Source organism: Corvus moneduloides, chromosome 2 (assembly GCF_009650955.1).
Source record: "Corvus moneduloides isolate bCorMon1 chromosome 2, bCorMon1.pri, whole genome shotgun sequence".
NCBI classification, from domain to species: Eukaryota; Metazoa; Chordata; class Aves; order Passeriformes; family Corvidae; genus Corvus; species Corvus moneduloides.
The window spans coordinates 57768610-57787081 of NC_045477.1; the positions used below are offsets into that span (position 1 = coordinate 57768610).

Sequence of the window (18472 nt, forward strand, 5' to 3'; positions counted from 1 at the left end):
CTAATGTATTACTTAATTTGGTGAACTCAGGTGTTTCTCTATTCAAAGGCAGTGTGCAGTCTTGCTGATGAACTTTATTTGCTTCCACTCTCGTAATCGTCTTTTCTGATACTAAAACTGAGTAAGCTTTTCACCTATCAGTGTGCTGATCTGGGAAATTCAGTGGCCTCCACCACATTTTTATGCAAATAATGAGAAGTTCCACATACTCCATGTCATTCTCTTGCCATCCATAAGGAATTAGGGCATGTAGGCACAGCCCCAAGTTGCCACATATTTTTTCGCAGAGCTTCAACCTTCTCAAATATACTCCAGATTTTCTGTAGGAGTTCTTAGTCTTTCTGGTGTAGAAATAAATTGTTATTTGATCAGTTTTAGCATAGGTAGAGAAACACAAAATCTGCAATTTAAATCTTTGAGTTCCCAAAATTATTCTGTGCAACCTTACCACTTAATAACTCATCTTTCATGGAAAAAATTCGAGTGCTTAACACTTGTATAAGACGACTATTAATTTGTTCAACCTTTATATACAGGTACTTTGCAGATCAGGGAGAACAGTGTTTCATTTGGTTCTTTCTTTATTGTGCATTGGCTGAGGTCTGTTAACTGCCCAGGTAATGGAGGAAAGGGAGTGAACTGGGAACGGTGAGACTTTAAAAGCCTGACTTGCTAGAACTTGAGCAAGTATTTTGTACCTGAAGTGGTAACATGGTTTTCTATTGTGTAGAGTAGCAGAGAAGAACTTGTGGGTTCTTGTTCTTTTTCCCAGCTTCTCCTCAATATACCACTCCTCACTGACCAGCAGGACATTTTTCCAATGAAGTATTTACTCACAGTTTTAGATCATGGAGTGAAATATAAAAACACACTTGGTAGTCTGTTCAGCTATTAATCATAATCACTCTTCAGCAGCCAAGGCTTTCTCTCCAAGTTTAAGTCTTTGGTAGTGGCATCTTCTCCCACACAGAGCTAACTGGTTGCCCTGTTAGAAAAGTAAATCTTTGTGTTCAATATCACTTGAAGCACTCTTTCTGCTCTCACTTCAGTGCCTTCATGTTTTCCAAAGCTGTACACAGGAATAAAATTGCCTCTTTCCTCTAACTCTGTTTCTTTGAGTGAGAAAATACTTCAATATATGTGCCTGGGACTGCAGGTTAAGAAACTGATTCCTCATCACAGCACACAAACTCCCATTCTCTCTTTTTGTTTGTGACCTAGTTTAATTGTACTTGGTTGAAACTGTAAGCAAAGTAATGCTACTTCGAAATTCTGGGTTTATTAGGGATGCAGTTGGAAAAAGAAAATTGCCCTTACCAGAATAAGAAATGAAAATGTTGTGCATTAACTAAAGACAAGCAATTTTTTCAACGGTACAAAATGCTTGAAAGCCTTTCTGCTTGATAAAGTAATTTGTTGTAAGGCTGCATTGTATTAACTGTGAAGGAAAATTCCTGAAAATAATCTTTTAAAGTACTTAGCTGAGATTTATAGATCTCATAGAAGGATTTGCAACAATTCAGTGAAGCAGTTGCATCCTCATGAAGTCCAGTGGTATGTGAGTCTGTATTATAGGAGCTTTACCATGAGGAAAGCATAGCAACTCTACACCCCAAATATGCAAATGACCTTAATCATTTGCTTAAAAAATCATCCCAGCAAATGTCTTATCTACAGTATAGGTTCTGTATCCTCTGTCCCATTTGTCTGTTTCCATAACCTTTTTTTTCTACCTGTGATGTTTTTCAGCAGACACGTGATAAAATGTCTAGGCTAGATTCCAAGGGTGGAATAAAAAGCTGTGTTTATTTTTATGGAAGCACTAACAATTCTATTTGGATTGAATTTCTTCATAGCAAAACCAATGAATTATTGAGCAGATTGGACATGGGCTTGCCAAAGAGTGATTCCTGTCAGACTGCTAGTCCTGGCCCAGAATCTACAGCATGGGTAAGCAAAACCATGGCATGTGCTGTATTGTCTATCAGCTTTCCAGGTGCTGTCAATAGTGTAATGTTAGAATATCCTAATTGAGCTTAATTGCTAAGACATAACTCAGTGAGTACCAAGGAGCCTTTCTGGGTGAATGAGACTGCCTACATTGTCTCCTACACAGTGGCAGGGTATTCTGCATAGTAGAGGACTGCTCACAGATCTCTTTCTGATAAATGAGAACTAGATTTATATTCTAAGGTCAGATGAAAATCTTAGGTATGCCCTGTACCCATCCACTGGTGGTAAGCTTTCATGAAAGCTCAATTAGTTTATGTCAGCAGATGCTTTACTGCATTAAAAATCCAGTCAAAAGAGAAGCTTGTTTCTCACTGCATCCTAAAAGTGATTCCATACACTGCTTGGGGTCTTTGTCCCAGTTAGAATGAGTCTGGTAAGTATCAGTGTAATTAGGAAATAGATAAAGTATTGCTTCAATGTCATTATTCTAATTGGCTCTAAGAGGCTTTTTCACATACAATTAGTCTCTTCATGTCTAAACCAAGCTTTCCAACTAATGTAAAAACTTTCAGTGAGGAATATTAACCCTGAGAGAGAAGTATTTCCCCTGCAGGGAGGTTTGTAATTGGGGAAGGACAGAGAACAGGGAGCCAAGTGGACAGAAATTAACATTGAAGCAACTCAGCAGAAGTTTGCAATTTCTGATCTGGGCAGCCCTCCGTTGTATACAGCCTTGAGCACCAACTGTTGGGTAACAGGAAGGGAAGATTTGCCTTCATATTTCCTCAGATGCCTTAGAAATAAATGGGCAAGAATCCTCCCTTTATAGAAATTGCTGCCAACAGGATATATGTATTGCCTCTAGGATCTCTTCCTGGTTTTCATTGCATGAAAAGGGAAGGTGATATTGAAAATAGGTTCCATTCCCCTTTAATTCTTCAGAATATCTTGTGTCTCTGAAAATCCTAAAGACATTTTAGCAAATGTGGGCAGATATATAGCTAGAAAGTGCCAATTTCTGCACAGCACTGCTGGACAGAAGGTCAATTGCAGGAGAGTGGCTTTCAGACTGTATTTTGTAGTTCCGGATGAACAACCAAGATGAAGGACTATGGAAAGGGAGAAAAGATGTCTTGAAACCACTTCTACCTCCTTCTTGAAGCATCCAACACTCCAAACAGTAGGGAGCTTGCTTTGGTCAGGAAGGCCTAGCTCTGCAGCCTTCATACAATGTGAGCGTTGAACTGTGAAGACAAGTGAGCTCATGTCCCCACAACTGACTTGGATTTCAGCATTCTGGTGTGCTGTCTTCATATCCATACAGAAGTGGGTGGATGGCTGAATGAACACCAAACTCTTTCAGTTGTACAGGTCCTACTTTTAGCCTTGGCCTACTTCTCCTGCCTATGTGTGGCTTTCTCATTCCATGTTTTGACAGGTTTCTCAATAGGTTATGCTGAATTACATCCCATAGTTCATCTTTCACTTTGCTAGTGTCCAAGCGGATAAAATACATCATTTATCTGTACTGTTCTTTAATACTAGCTGACATTATACCTGTCTTTTGTGTGCCTGCATTTCTGTAGCTTTATGAATCAAATAATTACTTGTTTATAATGCATCAACGCAGCTAGCAAAGTCTTCCCAGCTTGGATGAGGTCCAGTCTATAGGCATGGACACAGTCTGTCCTCTGTGCGAGGAATCTGAAGCACATAACCAGTGAGTTCTTACCTAGATAAACTTGGCATAGCACCAAAATGCTAAACCAGTGGGAAAACTAGGACTCTAATTTGGATGTTACCTTGAACGTGTCCTTTGTCTGGAGTAATTAAAAGATTCAGGAACAATGTATTTGAAATAGTGAAGTGTGGTAAGGCTAGGACATGCCTGATATGAATGCTAAAAGGGGGAATATACATACATGTATGTGATTTTTGAAAATTTTAAATTCTTGTTCTCAAAACAGTTTGGGACAATGTGATGCAGATCAAAGTTTTTTCCCTCACATCATTTCTTGGATAGTGATACTAATTTAGCACACCTAGCTCAACTATCCTTGCCAAATGTTACTTCACATCCGTGAACAAATTTGACTTCTTTTGAGTGACTCCGTCATTGATGACTTTTTTGGCCTTCTTATTTAATCAAGCTCATAATTAATTTTAATCCTGTCTTTCAAAGTGTGACCAATCCTGTGTAGATTTTTATTGTCTTCCAAGTTGATTAACATACTCTCCACACAGTTCTCCAAGCCATTACAGAGAGTAATGAATAATATCGGACCCAGAATGAGTCTCCCTGGGCACATGTAAGAACTTCTCCCAGCTCAAAACTGAGCTATTAATAATTGCTTTCTCTATTCAGTCTTTTTAGCAAATTATGTGCCTGTTGTTTTAATGGTGTCATTCTGCATGCATATATCAAGTTTTGGGAATATTCTGTAGACCTGTAACAAATTCCTCATTGAAGTAAAATCTGCACAATTCTTGTAGTAAATTGTACTGGCTCATTTTCTACTGTGCTACACTATGCCCCTGCTCAAAGACTTTACAGTAGAAGTTCCAGTGTAGAATAGCCTAAGGATCCTCAAAGACCCTAATTGTAGGTTGGCTTTTTGCAAACAATTACAACTTGTGAAAGACCAGGGCTAATTATTGTAATGAAAACCAATTGCACAGTTATTACATTATTCATGATGTGCAGTTCAGATTTTCAGTTGTCTTGATGCCTCACAAATAGCAGCAGTTTTGAACTCTCCTGTTGCCCTACCTCCACAAATAATCCTGTGTTCCCCTTCATTACAAGGCCTCCATTCTGCTTTTTTATCTTGGTAATATTTTCATTATTTTTCTTTCCTCCCAGAATACCCCATCTCACTATCGTATATCCCGACTGTGTTTTCTGACTGCTCAGGATATCTTCATGGTTGTCACGGGGACACAGAATAGCACTTGCTGTGACTACCTGGGTGTGATGTGCAGGTGGACGTTCAACCAAATTGACTGAGAGGATTTAGGCCTCTTCTCACTTAAATTCTAGTCTTGAGGCTAATCTGTTTCTTCAGTAACTGGAATCATTCGACCATTTGTGTTTGTTAATTACCCATATAGCAATTTGAGAATAAGGTTTGGGAGTTTGGACCCCCTCTCACCACACCAGTATGCTTTTATTTTCTGCTGAACAATAGAAAAGAAGCCATGCTTATAAGCAAGCTCTTCGAGAGGATGAAAACAGAAGATTAGAGGAAATGAAGCAAGAACAACAGAGGAAGGTAATTATACATTAACAGTTTGCATAGTGTATCATTTTTGCATGCTGTGAAACCAATTAAATACATTACTTGTAGCCTATGCACAGAGCTTCTCTTTAGCAAAAGTGATTCAGTCACTGTTTTCAAATACTGTGAGAGAGATGAATCAAGATGTAAAATTTGAACAGGGACAGGACAATTATCTTTGGAGTTCAAAGCTGTTTGCATCTGGAAAATGAGCTCCTTTTCACCTCTCCATTTGAATAATTGTGTAGAAGGTTTCTTGACCATGGCAACTGATTTCATAGGCTAAGAAAACCAGTTCACTCTCTTGCAGGCGGAAGTCATCTTGCTGAGAAATTAAGGGTGATCTCTCTGAACTGTCTCTTTCTAAAGAATTGAGGGCCATGGGCTCTGCATTTTCAAATGGGATGTGGAAATGTTCAGATTTGCTGTTAATTACAGTATACTTCTCTGTGCCCTTGTTCACTAGCTAGCTAAAGAATTTTGAATTATCTAAAAAGTAGGCATGCCGGAACTGCAACTTTGAACTCCACATTCTGCATATGCATCATGCATTGCCTGAAATGTGTAGTCCCTCTGGTGTAGATTTGGGTACCATATCGGCATAAAGTTCATCTACCAAAGGTGATGGCACGGTGCGAAGTTACCTGTCTTGGCTCCAGGTTTGACTGTGAAAGTACAGGGAGGGCAGCACTTGAAAATCTAGCAAATCATGTGAAAACATATGAGCAAGTGCTGAGCCACTTGCTGTGCTTCTGCTGTCAGTAACATCCAAATTAATGTTAAGCTACTTCCCCAGTAGAGAATTTTAGCACAACAAATTCCATCCACTGAGATTCTTCTAGAGCTGGAGAAGTTACTCATCCCTTCTCATGGATATTTTTCTTTACATGTTGGTGATGTGTCCTCATTTCATAGTATTTTAACAACTATGACACTGGGAAAAAAAGGTGGAGGCTCTTAACTGCTATCCCATCAGGTGTAGGCTTATTCCCAGAACCTATACAGAGGAAAAGTTTTTGAAAGACAGTCGGGATGGGCATAAGGGTGGTACCTGTTGTAGTCTGTACATGGATCCTTCCAAAGAGAAAATAACTACAGATGTAAATTAGCATGCCCCTAATTCATGGGTTTGGTTTAAAGGACTTGTGTGGAGCTGTAGACTCTTTAGTGATTTCCATGGGTTGCTAAGGAGGTGTTGGCTGCTTCAAAGGCTGCTCTTCTTTGCTATGTGGTTCCAAGTTCTACTTGCCTTCACAGTTGCTGCTACCTATTGTGCAGAGTAATGCACTACTTACAAACCTACTGTAAATAATGTGTATTTTAAGGGCTCCAATAATTGTCCCTCAGATATATGTTGGCTCGTTTCTACTTCAAACTAATATTTATTAAAGTAATTGTGAATTCTGTCTTGTGTGTACCTCCTAGCACAGTGTAGCTATAAAATGTGTAGGTATTGTCAGTTCCCTTTTTTCTTCAGAACAGGTTTTAGTATGTACTACTTGATTTAGAAATTTTCAGTTCACTTTGAACACTGCATCATATACACACAATATATTTCAGAACATTACTCCAAGAGAGGAGTCGGCATATTGGAAAGTCAGATACTGAGTTTTAATTTTCAGGTTGAATAGTTATTTAAAATAGTGAAAATTGAGGTTGGCTTTTTTATTTCTTAATCCTGTTTCTTCTTTTAGGGCTAGGCAAATATTGATACACAACACATTCTCAGTTATTGATTTTCTCCATACATTTATTGCATAGTTTTTACTTAATGTTCCACTTAAATTGATTTAAAAAAAAAAAGTCTTGTGGTTCCATTCAGTTATTGAAGCTTTTATCTAACCACATCATTTTATTTTAGTTTCTATTCCTACTGCTGTGCAGTTGCTATGGAAAATATGAAAGATGGGTCTGTTCCTATCCCTTCTTCCTTGCCCTGCAAGCCTAATTTCCTTTGCAGAAGGATCTGCAACTTCAGTTCTTGGGTGTGTTGCAGACAGCAAGAGCTAGACAAGCACACATACAGATCAGAGTCATACAAACTGTGTTTCCTTCACAGTTCTGGCTAAAATTGCATGAGCAAACTCTCCTCTGAAAAGAATTCCCTTTGACACTGTTTATATACCTTAATACTACGTAAGGGTGGTACTCTGCTGCAATGCAAGGAGCTTGTATATGTTTCCACCACACCAAGTACCATTTGCCCTCCTCACCCTGATGGGAGCCCCAGGGAGCTGGAGGTGACACACCACACCACATGCCCCGGATCTCATCTTCTCTTTGCACTCCATAGAGGCAGGAGGAGAAGGACGTCTCCTTCTTACCCTGTGGGCATGACAGCTGTGTCTGCTCCTGACTTTGGCTGTTTTCCCCCTTGGACCCACCAGGAAATTCAAACCTGTGTGTTGGGACAAGGGGAAGCAGACTGGTGTCTGGCATACCCCCTTAAATGTAGGACTTCAAATGTCTGAATCCTGTAACTTCCCTTTTTTAAGGCACAAACAAAAATCATCCACATGCTGAACAGAAAAACAGCTCAGTTTTTAACATAGTGCTGTCACATAAATAAAATGCTGCTGAGAGAAGTTCTGGCTCTAACTGAGGCTAAAATCATGTGGAATTAATAGGGTTGCAGCATAAGTATGTTAATTAAAAGTAAGTTTGTTTGTTTGTTTATTTATTTGGTTTTCACTTCTATCATTGCCAGGCTGAATTAATGGATTTTAAACAAAAGCAGGAAGAGGAAATCAGAACAAGAGCACATCAAAAGGAACAGAGGAGGTATGATGCAAAAAATGCAGAATACACTCAAATTGAATTCCCACCTGGAAAGGATCTCAAAATTGCAGGCACTCATGCTTTAGAAGACTGTTGCAATGAGGATCCCTGACCTCATCTCTGGTTTAGTTTTGCTTTCAAATGAGCCACTAATATCCATCATTACAACTGCTCACTGTAATGCAGTATGACCCAGAGTGCCTTTCTCACTTTATTTATCCTATCAGCATAGGATACAGCATAAACTATTAATAGTTTCATGGATGACTACTAGTGCAGTAGCTTCAGCTGGGACACAGTTAATCTGTGTATCTGTATATGAATCTACATATCTACATATGTATTTATGTGTCCATCTATGTATCTATTTCATTTTTATTTATTTTAGAATGGTCCACTTTGTCCATGCCACATCTTGTGGTTGACTGAGGTTAGCAGACAGAGCTAAACGTGGGATTTGATATCGATTCAGATGGAACCTGCAGTGCAGCAAGGCCTTCTGCAGCTGCATTTCTTTGCACCCCAGGCTGTGCCCTACTGCTGTGACCTCTCTGTGCTCAAGGGATCTCATCTTCCACTTCTGCCACTTTAACTGACTTTTCATTATCCTGAAGCACTGCTTTATTCTCAGCTTTGTTTTCTCTTGGTAAAAAAAACAATGCTCAGGCTCAAAAGTAAAAACACCATTTGTTTCTTTTTTTTTATATCATTATGGAAATACAAAAAAAAAAATACCACTGTAGGGAACCACTCTTCAGACTGCTTTCTTTTCTTTTTTTTTCTCTCGCAAGGACATCGAAATAATTACCCATGGAAGTTAATGAAGGATTTTTCATTCAGTCCATCTCATATCCCTAGACAGAAATAACCCAGTATTTTGCTTTTTTTCTCATTCTTACCAACACCATGTAAAACATTAAAACCACAGTCATGTCTAAGCATGTGCCTCAGTCCTAAGCAGTAATTGAGGGGGAAAAGAAACAGTTTCCCAAAGAATCATAGAATTATAGAATTATTTGGATTGGAAAGGACCTTAAAGATCATCTAGTTCCAACCTCCCTGACAGGGGCAGGGACACCTCCCAATAGACCAGGTTGCTTAGGGCCCCATCCAACCTGGCCTGGAACACTGCCAGGGATGGGGCATCTACAACTTCTCTGGGTAACTTGTGCCAGTGCTTCAGCACCCTCATAGTGAGGAATTTCTTCCTAATATCCAATCTAAATCTACCCTCTTTTAGTCTAAAGCCATTCCCTGTTGCCCCTTCTCACTACATGCCCTTTTAAAAAGTCCCTCTCCGTCTCTCCTTAGGCCCACTTTAGGTGCTGCTGTAAGGTCACCCCAGAGACTTCTCTTCTCCAGGCTGAACAATCCCAATTTGAAAGTATTTAAAACAGATTGAGGAAAATTGTGTCTGTATTGGTTCATGCTTTCCAGATTGATAGAGCAGTGCAAGAAAACGACCGAATTTCAGAGCTGGATGGTAGAGAAAGTTGTCTGCTGCATAAATTGTCTCTATTAGTAACAAGCTTAAGTGGGTTTTTCCATTTTTATTAGGAAATCATTACTTCTAGAAACTTTCCTTGTGCACTGAGGGCTGAAAGATTGTCTAAAGTGAATTGTCAAAATAGATAACCTCCCTAAAATGGTGGATAGTGGTACACAGGTCATCCTTATATGGAGAATTTTGGTGCATTATACACAGTAGCCGAGGTGCACATTTTAATCACAACAGGCTGAGCACAGGATAAGGATGCATCTGGTGAATTGAAAATTAAATCCACCTGATCTCATGCCCATCCATGGTTATGCAGCAGAGGCTTGAAAAATGTAGGAAGATGGGCACTGAACAGAGGGGAAAGGAAAGTCACTCACAGAATGTTAAATTTCAATAGTTTATGAACTTCAGTCATTGTTCATTTTTTATTGTACTTAAAGGGTAAATAATGCTTTCCTGGACCGACTCCAGAACAAAACACAACCTAATGACATCTACCAACCTGGATATACTGGACTACCTCAATAATGGCACCTTGGTAAGTTTTTTGGGTACAGAATGTAGAAGCAACGAGATTGTTTAAGCGTTGAATTTTTCTCCAGACACCGTTGTGTGTCTCTATGTGTTTAGCCTGCCTGACAGAACTTGCAGCCCTGGCTGGCTGTCCTCAATACCTTTCAAGAAGAAATCCTGTCTAAAATATAAGCTGTTCAAATGGGAGGAGGGAGAAACAGCTGCTCTTGCAACAGCACTCAGTGGCCTTGCATGCAAGGTACTCACTGCAAGGAGCCATATCCAAGGTACTTCCTTAAGTTCAGAACAAGGATAGTGAAATCATTAGGGATTTTTTGAAGTCATTAAATGAAAGATGCTTGGATATGCTGTAAATATTTTAATATGGTATTGAAGTTGGAGGGGAAAAATCCTATATCTGTATCTATATCTATATCTGTATCTATATCTATATCTATATCTGTGTCTATCTATGTATCTTCCCATGTATAGCTGTTCATTTTTCATCTGTAGAAAATTATGACAAAGAAGACCCAACTACATCTGATTTAAAATCATTATTTTTAAGAATTCTTTGAAGAAAAGATATCTTGATCGTAGTCTATTAAACATCCATTCATTTTTTCAAATGTCCTAATGAGACATTAATGTGGCTGTTGTTTAGAATTGCACTTTTCAGTGTAAAGAAAAATAAAATTATATGTATTCCCCCATCATGGAAATTTTCCATTAGGTTGAAATTCTATTGATGAAAGGACCTTAGTACAGAAATGGAAGAGTTAAGAAGACTAAGAAGCAAAATGATGAGAGTCTAAGAGAATTTAGTGTGTGTGACAGTGTAGAGAAAGATGTTTAGTTGATGAGCTATAAAAGTTTGAATTGGATTAGTTGGAAAGGATGTGTAGGTTGGAAAGTGAATACCAGGAAGAGTTCGGTTCAAGCATCTCCAAAGTCAAGGCATAGTTAAAAACCAGATATTCTTGTTACTGGAATTTTCCATGTGCTGGAAGTGGGAAAAGGGTGTCTTCATCACTACAAGCTTTGGGCAAGCCCTGGGCTCAGGAACCTTGTACTGGTTCTTGGTCTTGGTGAGAGGAGACAGGGCATGCCAGCTTGACCTCCCATAAGGTCTGTGAGCAGATGTTAGCAGCTTTACTGATCTGAAACACGTGTCAGGCAGTCCAGAAGTGGATGGAGGCCAAGTTAGAGATGTCCAGGCTAGTTAAAGAGTGTGAGTAAGAAAGCACAGGCCTGAGCCATCTCCTGAAGGACAGCATGTCTGCAGATAGCAGAATTAGAGACTGCAGGCAGGAGAGAGCCACCTGGTACCCAGTGAAAGCACAAAAGGTAAAGTCTGCTGGATGGTAACTTGTTAACAAAGGCAACAAGGGCACTTTGTGTCTTTTATCCCCATTTGTGTACTGTTCCCTGATAAACTCCAAAGGAAATGTGTGACACAGCCAAGATCCCCAATATCTGACTTGAGCATCTCCATCAGAGCACCTGCCTTCACCACTGGAAACCTTGCCGTTGTCTGCAGAGGTGGCAGGGATTTGCCTTTTGCCGGCTGCACATGCCCTTTTTCACAGGGCAAGTATTGGTACCACCAAATGAGTGTGCCAGCCCAGGCACAGTATTAAGAACAGGTGTGATGTATGCAGCCAATCCATGTGAGGGGTTTTTTTAATATATATTCAAAGAATGCATCAACTCAAATGCAATAAAACCCCATGCATAGAAGTGATAAATCTCCTGCTCTGTTATTTACTTAATGACTCCCAAGCAGCCTGCCTTCTGTTGTGTAATGCTAGATCTACTTTTCCTTTATGTTATAACGTGAGATTTGAAGACTAAACAGAGCAGGAAAAGATTAAACTATGAAAGAATATGTCATAATGGATAGGAATTAAAAAATGAGTATTGGTAACATGTACAAGAAAGAAAAATAATGTCTCAAAAGATAGGCTGGAGGCAGCAATCTCAGTGTCTTTGATTATATCAAGATTCTTCTCCTTTCCCTTGGGATTTTAAACAAAAAGATCTGAACTCCAGTCAGGGCTTACAAGTCATGTAGTCTGCAGCCTGGCATTTTACATTACAAGGGAGCTAACTGAAACAGGTCAGACGATATACTAAGATTAAAACAAGTTAAAAAGGTTCCCAAAGTAAAGACCTGAAGGTAATTTTTGAGCCTGTTCCATCTGTGCAGTGGCACCAAAGAGGAAATATTTGTTCTCTTTCCCTCTTGGGTTTTTTTTTCCTGTTTGAACTCTTTACAGTCACAATGGCTTCATACTTAACAGAAACTGAACGTTGTGCTCTGTTGTTGATGTACCTACTCTCTTTTTCACTGTTAGTTCTATTAGCCTGGTTTCCTAAAGAAATGAAGTTTGTACGATCACGCTCTCTGTCTGCATGTAATAAGGTTTTCCAGCTGCTGGCCAATCTTAGCTGAATTTGAAAGGGATTATAAGCCTCCAAGATAATTAAATTTCTGTGTGTTTTGTGAAAAGCAGTGCCTAGCATAGGAGACAGTCTAAAACAGTGCTCACTCTGAGGGGTGGTGCATTCTCTGTGTTGTTTGACTGCAGCCCTCTGGCAGATCAGAGTGGGCACAGCTCCAGAGCAGCTGCAGCTCTGCCCTGATTTCCTTGGGGCAAGGGGATTCAGAAAGGGACATGGATATCACAGAAGACATGGAGAAAAGGGGAGGACGCTGAATATATTGTGTGTGTCTGGGCAGAGGACAGGAGAGCTGTTACACTGTCCAATTGTCCCCTAAGCAATAGAAAATGAGTCTTCATTAATTCAAATGCCCTCCAGACATTTTGTGTTTTATTAGGAATATTTATAAGCTGTTATATCAAGAAGGATCTTCATGAATATAATTTTTTCTGCCATTTTGGTTATAAATTTCAGGGCTCTCTCTGGGTGGCTATGTAGTTTCCTTTCTTAATGGGAAAACAACATAATGAAGTTCCACTTCTGTCTGTGAGCTACTGCACCCTTGAGAAAGCCCCAAGTCTTGCTGTATGCTATCAAGAAAGTTTTAATGCCCTTTGCACTGCCTTTGTCTCTGACATAAGGATAAACCTTTTAGGGTAGGAGGATAAGAAAATAACCCTTGTCCTTTCAATACTGAAGTTAAAAAAATAAGATCATATCATGGAATCATAGAATTATTTGGGTTGGAAGCGACCTTAAAGATCATCAAGTTCCAACCCCCCTGCCATGGGCAGGGACACCTTCCACTAGACCAGGCTGCTCAAAGCTTCACCCAGCCTGGCCTTGAACACTTCCAGGGATGGGGCATCCACGACTTCTCTGGGCAACCTGTGACAGTGCCTCACCACCCTCACAATAAAGAATTTCTTCCTAATTTAATCATTACTCAGCTGGGACTTAGAACTGAGACAGAATTTGTTCACTGTTACGGCACAAAGGATCAGTAAAACAATTCTGTTATTACAAAAGAATAATTGTAAAACAGTTGCACATTTTTATATTTACTCCCTCATGAGATTTGCCCATATCCAAGTATGTAGGGATTTGCAGAGGCCAAAACGTAAGGCATGGCAAGCCTGTAACAAGAGACCTGGTTAATTTTTTGCATGGAAATGGGGCACTGTCAAGTACCCTTTTGTTTATTCTGTTAATGGGGAGAGGTCACATTGTGAACATATGAAATTTATGGGTCTGCTCTTCTTTAATGAAATACTAGCTGTCTTGATGAAACTCTCAGAGCCATAGCAAACCCAGAATCTAGAATGCAAGGTGACATATTACATCTTCCTGTTTCATGTCTCCATTACATCCAGTGTGATACATAAGAATGAGAAATGCTCCCTCAGATGCTGACTCTGCTCTTTCAATGGATGCATAATTCTAGATATTTGCTGTAGAAAGCAACTATGCCCTGAATACACAGGTGCAGTGGGACAGGAAACCCCATTCTCTTCCTTTCCCATGTGCAGAACAGGAACTCAATAAGATGCTGGATAAATTTGTTTTGCGGAAACATGATTTACGGATAAAACTATTTTAAATAAACATGGTTTGTGGGTTTGCACTTTGTTTAGTTCTTGCAGCATGACCCATGGGAAAGTTTCTTTGGAGTCTCAACCAGCACTTGATTTATGCTATTTGTGACCAGTTGAAGAGGGAACAAGTAATGAAGTTTACTGTTGCACAGGAAGAAGGGCCACAGCTCAAAGGCCCCTGAAGTCACAAGGCCAGCATGAATGCCACAGGTTTCTGTAAACAACCAGTCTAATAAACTTCCTGAAAGATCGAGTTGCACTAAAAATGCTGGTTTCCCAGCACAAAGAAAAAGCTTTTACTTAATATGGGAATATTGAGAAAAGAATATTTGTATAAGAAGGTTCCAGAATGCTATCCACAATGGCTTCATTTGTTTTAATGAGTAATGTGATTTTTAACTTGGTTAGTCTATGTACAATCTGAGTTGAAAAGATTATTAATTTATTTCCTAAAACTGGTTGTTTTCTCGTTGTTTTTTTTCTTTTTATTGAAAGTAATATGTTTGTCTTTCCTGGCAGAAAATGCAGAAACTACTTAGCAGAAGTATCAGCATCAATAAAGGGATCTCAGATGAGTAGGTCCAGGCAGGCTATATCTCTGTTTAATCATTTACAAGACTGTCAAACATCATATGCAGATGTGTTTCACCTGCCTTGATTTTGAGCAATCATTCTTTCCTTTGAAAATCTCATCCTAAAAGAGAATAGTGGCAGTCTGGGCAGGAACAGAGGAAACTTCTCACTCTTTCAAATTGTGCGAGGTTAAAAAAGGATTGATGTATCTGAAGATATTTGAAACACTTCTAGATTTATTTTTTTCCCAGCAAAAGCAAGATATGTTTATCTCTTGAGTCAATATACCCTGCTATTCATATTGAGCTCAAATCAAAGATGTTTCTTGCTAGAACTGAAATCTTGCAGAAGGGTTTGCTTGTTATTTTATGTGGAGTTTCAAAAGGGCTTCAAATAATCAAGAAAGCTCCACACAACTAGATAACCATAATTCCTTGCATAAATATGTGGTTGTGCTGCTCATTGTACATCGTACTGTATTAATGCATCTTTTTTGTTTTATCCAGGAGTCAAAGTACTTGGAATGAAGGAGAAGAAAGGTAAGAATAATGAATTTGTTTGTTCTTTTTAGGGCCAAGGTCAGAATTAATTTAGCTTCGAATTTGACACTTCATTATGACAGCTTACGTAGTTTAATTTTGAAACAATATGAGAAGGGATCTTAAAATAAATGCATTCTATAAACTATAAACTCTGTGTTTGGGGCCACACAATGGCACATACCTAATCTGAAACATGTTTTTGTAAAGAATCACAGAACATGTATTGCAGGCCAGAAGAATTGATGACAGCATTGAAGGCATCTTCTAGGAGTGCCTTGATATTTAGTCTAGAACTTCAATACAGCCACATTCTCTGCATCATAGACTGTTCCTGGATAAACCTGAACACCTGAGGAATGTGGCTGGAAGTGCAGGAGCTGACTCAATAAACTTTCAGTGGTCTTAAGTGAAAGAGGATACTGCAGTGGGCTGTGATCTTCCAGCTATTTTTCATCAACAAAAAGGGAGACTATTCGTATCAGTGGAGGCTGTCAGTAAAACACTGCTAAACAACTGCTTTTGAAACACAGAAATCAGGCCCTCTGTTTTCAAATGTCCTTTCCATAAGGCTCACTGCACCTGTGTCCTTTTCTGAAAGGGGTTTCCTACTCTAACTCTCGGTTCTGATATAAAGATTTCTGCAGAGACTTTACTTCTAGGCTCGGAGACTTTTGAAGCAAGTTTAGGTAGTGACAAAGATTATTCATTCCTTAGGAGATGGCTTTGACTCTTTTTTTTTTCTTTTTTTGAGAGCTGGTATTTTATAAAAAGGAATTTAAAATAATCAGATGTTCAAAAGCCCCTTGCTTCCAACCCTTTTCCACAAATCTAGATTTTCTTATGTGATTTTCTTCATCATTTACTACTCCAAATATTATTTTAATATTTTTGCAGCAGGGCTTTATTCTGAAGACAGTATCTAAATAAATTGTTGGCTTCCCATGAGTTGTCTTCTCAGTTTTATGAGGAGAAAAATTGTTATTAAAAATTTACTCAAATTCACTAAAGAAATGACAAGGTGTAGATAAAGGCAATTCCCTGGAGGGGTAGAAATGGCTAGTTTTTGCAGTCCGCAGTCCTATTAGGTTTTATAACCTGTGGACAGCTGAAGGAATTCAAAGCGTTGGATCCTTTGTTGTTTTTCGCAATATCTACAATACCAATAATGCATTTGCATATGAACTGTACAAGATATATGGATGGATGTACTTTTTAAGCCTTGTTTGACTGTTTTTCTGAAAACACATTTCAGCCTGCTACATTAATATATTGTTCAAAGAGTTATTAATATGTCTGCAGATAATTAGGACATTTTGTGAACTAAATTTACAAAAAGATAGAAATCCCTTCGTGAAGGCTTTACATAATTAAAAGCTAAAACCTGTTGGAAGAAAAAGAAGACTTTATTTTCCAGTGGATTTAATCCTTGAGAAATTGACTTTGAATTTTGTTTTTGCTGTAAAAGATAATTTTTAATTCCTTTTTTCTCCCTCTTGTTACAGGGTACTGCAGAAATATTCACTTTTATCTGGCCTAGGTGAAACGACCTCATAAAAGCTCCAAGAAACCGCTCCTTTATTGTGATTTTTCCTTACCCCGACTTCAGCTGCACACCCACTTCCTGAGCAATCTGCAGTGGCTGGTTTCTAGCTGTCATTATTCATGCATACATATTTGAAACAGCTGATTATGAAAGTCGTATTTAATTTTTAATAAGAATATGTGTCTTTTTCATAAATTGTTTTGCCTCTTGGAGAATGTAATTATCCCAGTCTTCATGATCTCAGGAAAAGAAGCCATTAGTGACTGCAGAAACTGCAGTAATATCTGTGTTTACTTGCTGCTCTATGCCCAGAAAAAAACAGTCCGGAGGCAATCTAAAGAAGCAGGTAGAGAGTTTTCTTTTGGGAAGGAAAGGAGAAATGTTGCTAGGGTTTTGTTTGTTTGTTTTCTGTTTGTTTTGGTGAAGTTTTGTGAAATTATTTTACCGTTGTACTCAGCGGCAGACGCTCAAGAAGAAAAATGTGCATTGTAGACAGTATCTTTTAAATAAGTTCTTAGAAAAATACAACACATGGAGGAAATAAAACTTGAAATAACACTGAGCTCTCCACATCTTTTGTCATATGATGTACCATCTTTTCTCTTTGCCTGTTTTACCATGGTAATTTCCGTTACAGGAGTGGGGAATGCTACTCCAACATTAGCTTCAGGTTCCTGCTTCTCTTTGTCCCTCTAGTCCAGTGGAATTTAATTTGTGTCTCCCTGTCTCTGAGACAGATGACAACATTTTAATGCTTTCTAAAAGTCAGATGCATGACCAAGGTATTTCTAATGTGAAATAAGAGTTCACAGTACATGTTACATAAACCGTGCAGAGAAGAAAAAGTATCTGTGGCATTTACAAGTATGTCTTAGGCCGAGTCAAAGGTTTCCTGAGCAGTTTTGTTTAGCATGCAAGCATACCATGTTATTTTTCCATCACCCTTGCAAATATGGAAACTTCATACTGGGTCACCTGAAGTTTTATTTTTGAACCATGGGTGTTGCAATATTTGCTTTCCCCTGTGGGACACTTTGTAGTTGTCCTTGGCTCAAAGAATTACTCAAATCTCTCATACTACTAGCTAGCTGATGCTCATAGGAAATGCTGGAAATCTTGGGAATATTTTCTGGTTTAGCCTTTTTTTAGGCTAAAAATTCCTGGGAAAATTCCTTCGGAAGACTTTTGCATACCTACATAGTGGTACTGTATTGCAAGTGGTATTTGGCTGTGCCATTGGACTTTGGCTTTGGAAATTAAATTTACATCTCACTCCAAGCAATCCCTCACCCAGCCTCCTTTGGTAGATATTAGGGCTGGGGCTAAACATCTGAAGAGTGGGTGATATACAAATGCATACACATATATTTTAAAGGAAATGTCTTTGTTGTAGTCAGACCCTGGTATTGTACTCTAATGGGACTAACACTTGTAAGTGGTCTTTTTGAAGCAGTGAACCCAAAGGCTGAGTGGGAGGGGAAGTCACCATTGTCACCAACAAGCTGAAATTCAGTCTAACTGTGTTGCTATGTTTCTGTATCCAAAGAAAAAGAACTTTTTATTAACCTGCTACTTTCCCACTCAGGAACAGTGATGGCAGGTCACCTTGAGTAACCTCTTCCATTAAGATTTTCTGCTTTCTTTTGGCTGTCTGCAAAGATGAAACTTAAATCACAGCCTTGAAAGTGTTTCCCCTTATCCAGCATTTCAATCTCTTATTTGAAATGCTGTCTACAAACTATTTCAGACATTAA

At 38.8% G+C, this 18472-nt stretch overlaps 1 protein-coding gene across 1 annotated transcript in view; it reads left to right on the plus strand.

The window, feature by feature from the left end:
* The window catches only part of EPSTI1 (epithelial stromal interaction 1), a 50825-nt gene extending 33545 nt beyond the window's left edge, over nucleotides 1-17280 (plus strand). The window contains exons 7-12 of the mRNA XM_032099818.1: nucleotides 1857-1950; nucleotides 5142-5225; nucleotides 7939-8012; nucleotides 9948-10045; nucleotides 15140-15172; nucleotides 16678-17280. Coding sequence (XP_031955709.1) covers nucleotides 1857-1950; nucleotides 5142-5225; nucleotides 7939-8012; nucleotides 9948-10035 — 340 coding nt within the window. The 3' untranslated portion in view covers nucleotides 10036-10045; nucleotides 15140-15172; nucleotides 16678-17280. The remainder of the gene's footprint in view (nucleotides 1-1856; nucleotides 1951-5141; nucleotides 5226-7938; nucleotides 8013-9947; nucleotides 10046-15139; nucleotides 15173-16677) is intronic.
* The last annotated feature ends 1192 nt before the right edge of the window (nucleotides 17281-18472 follow it).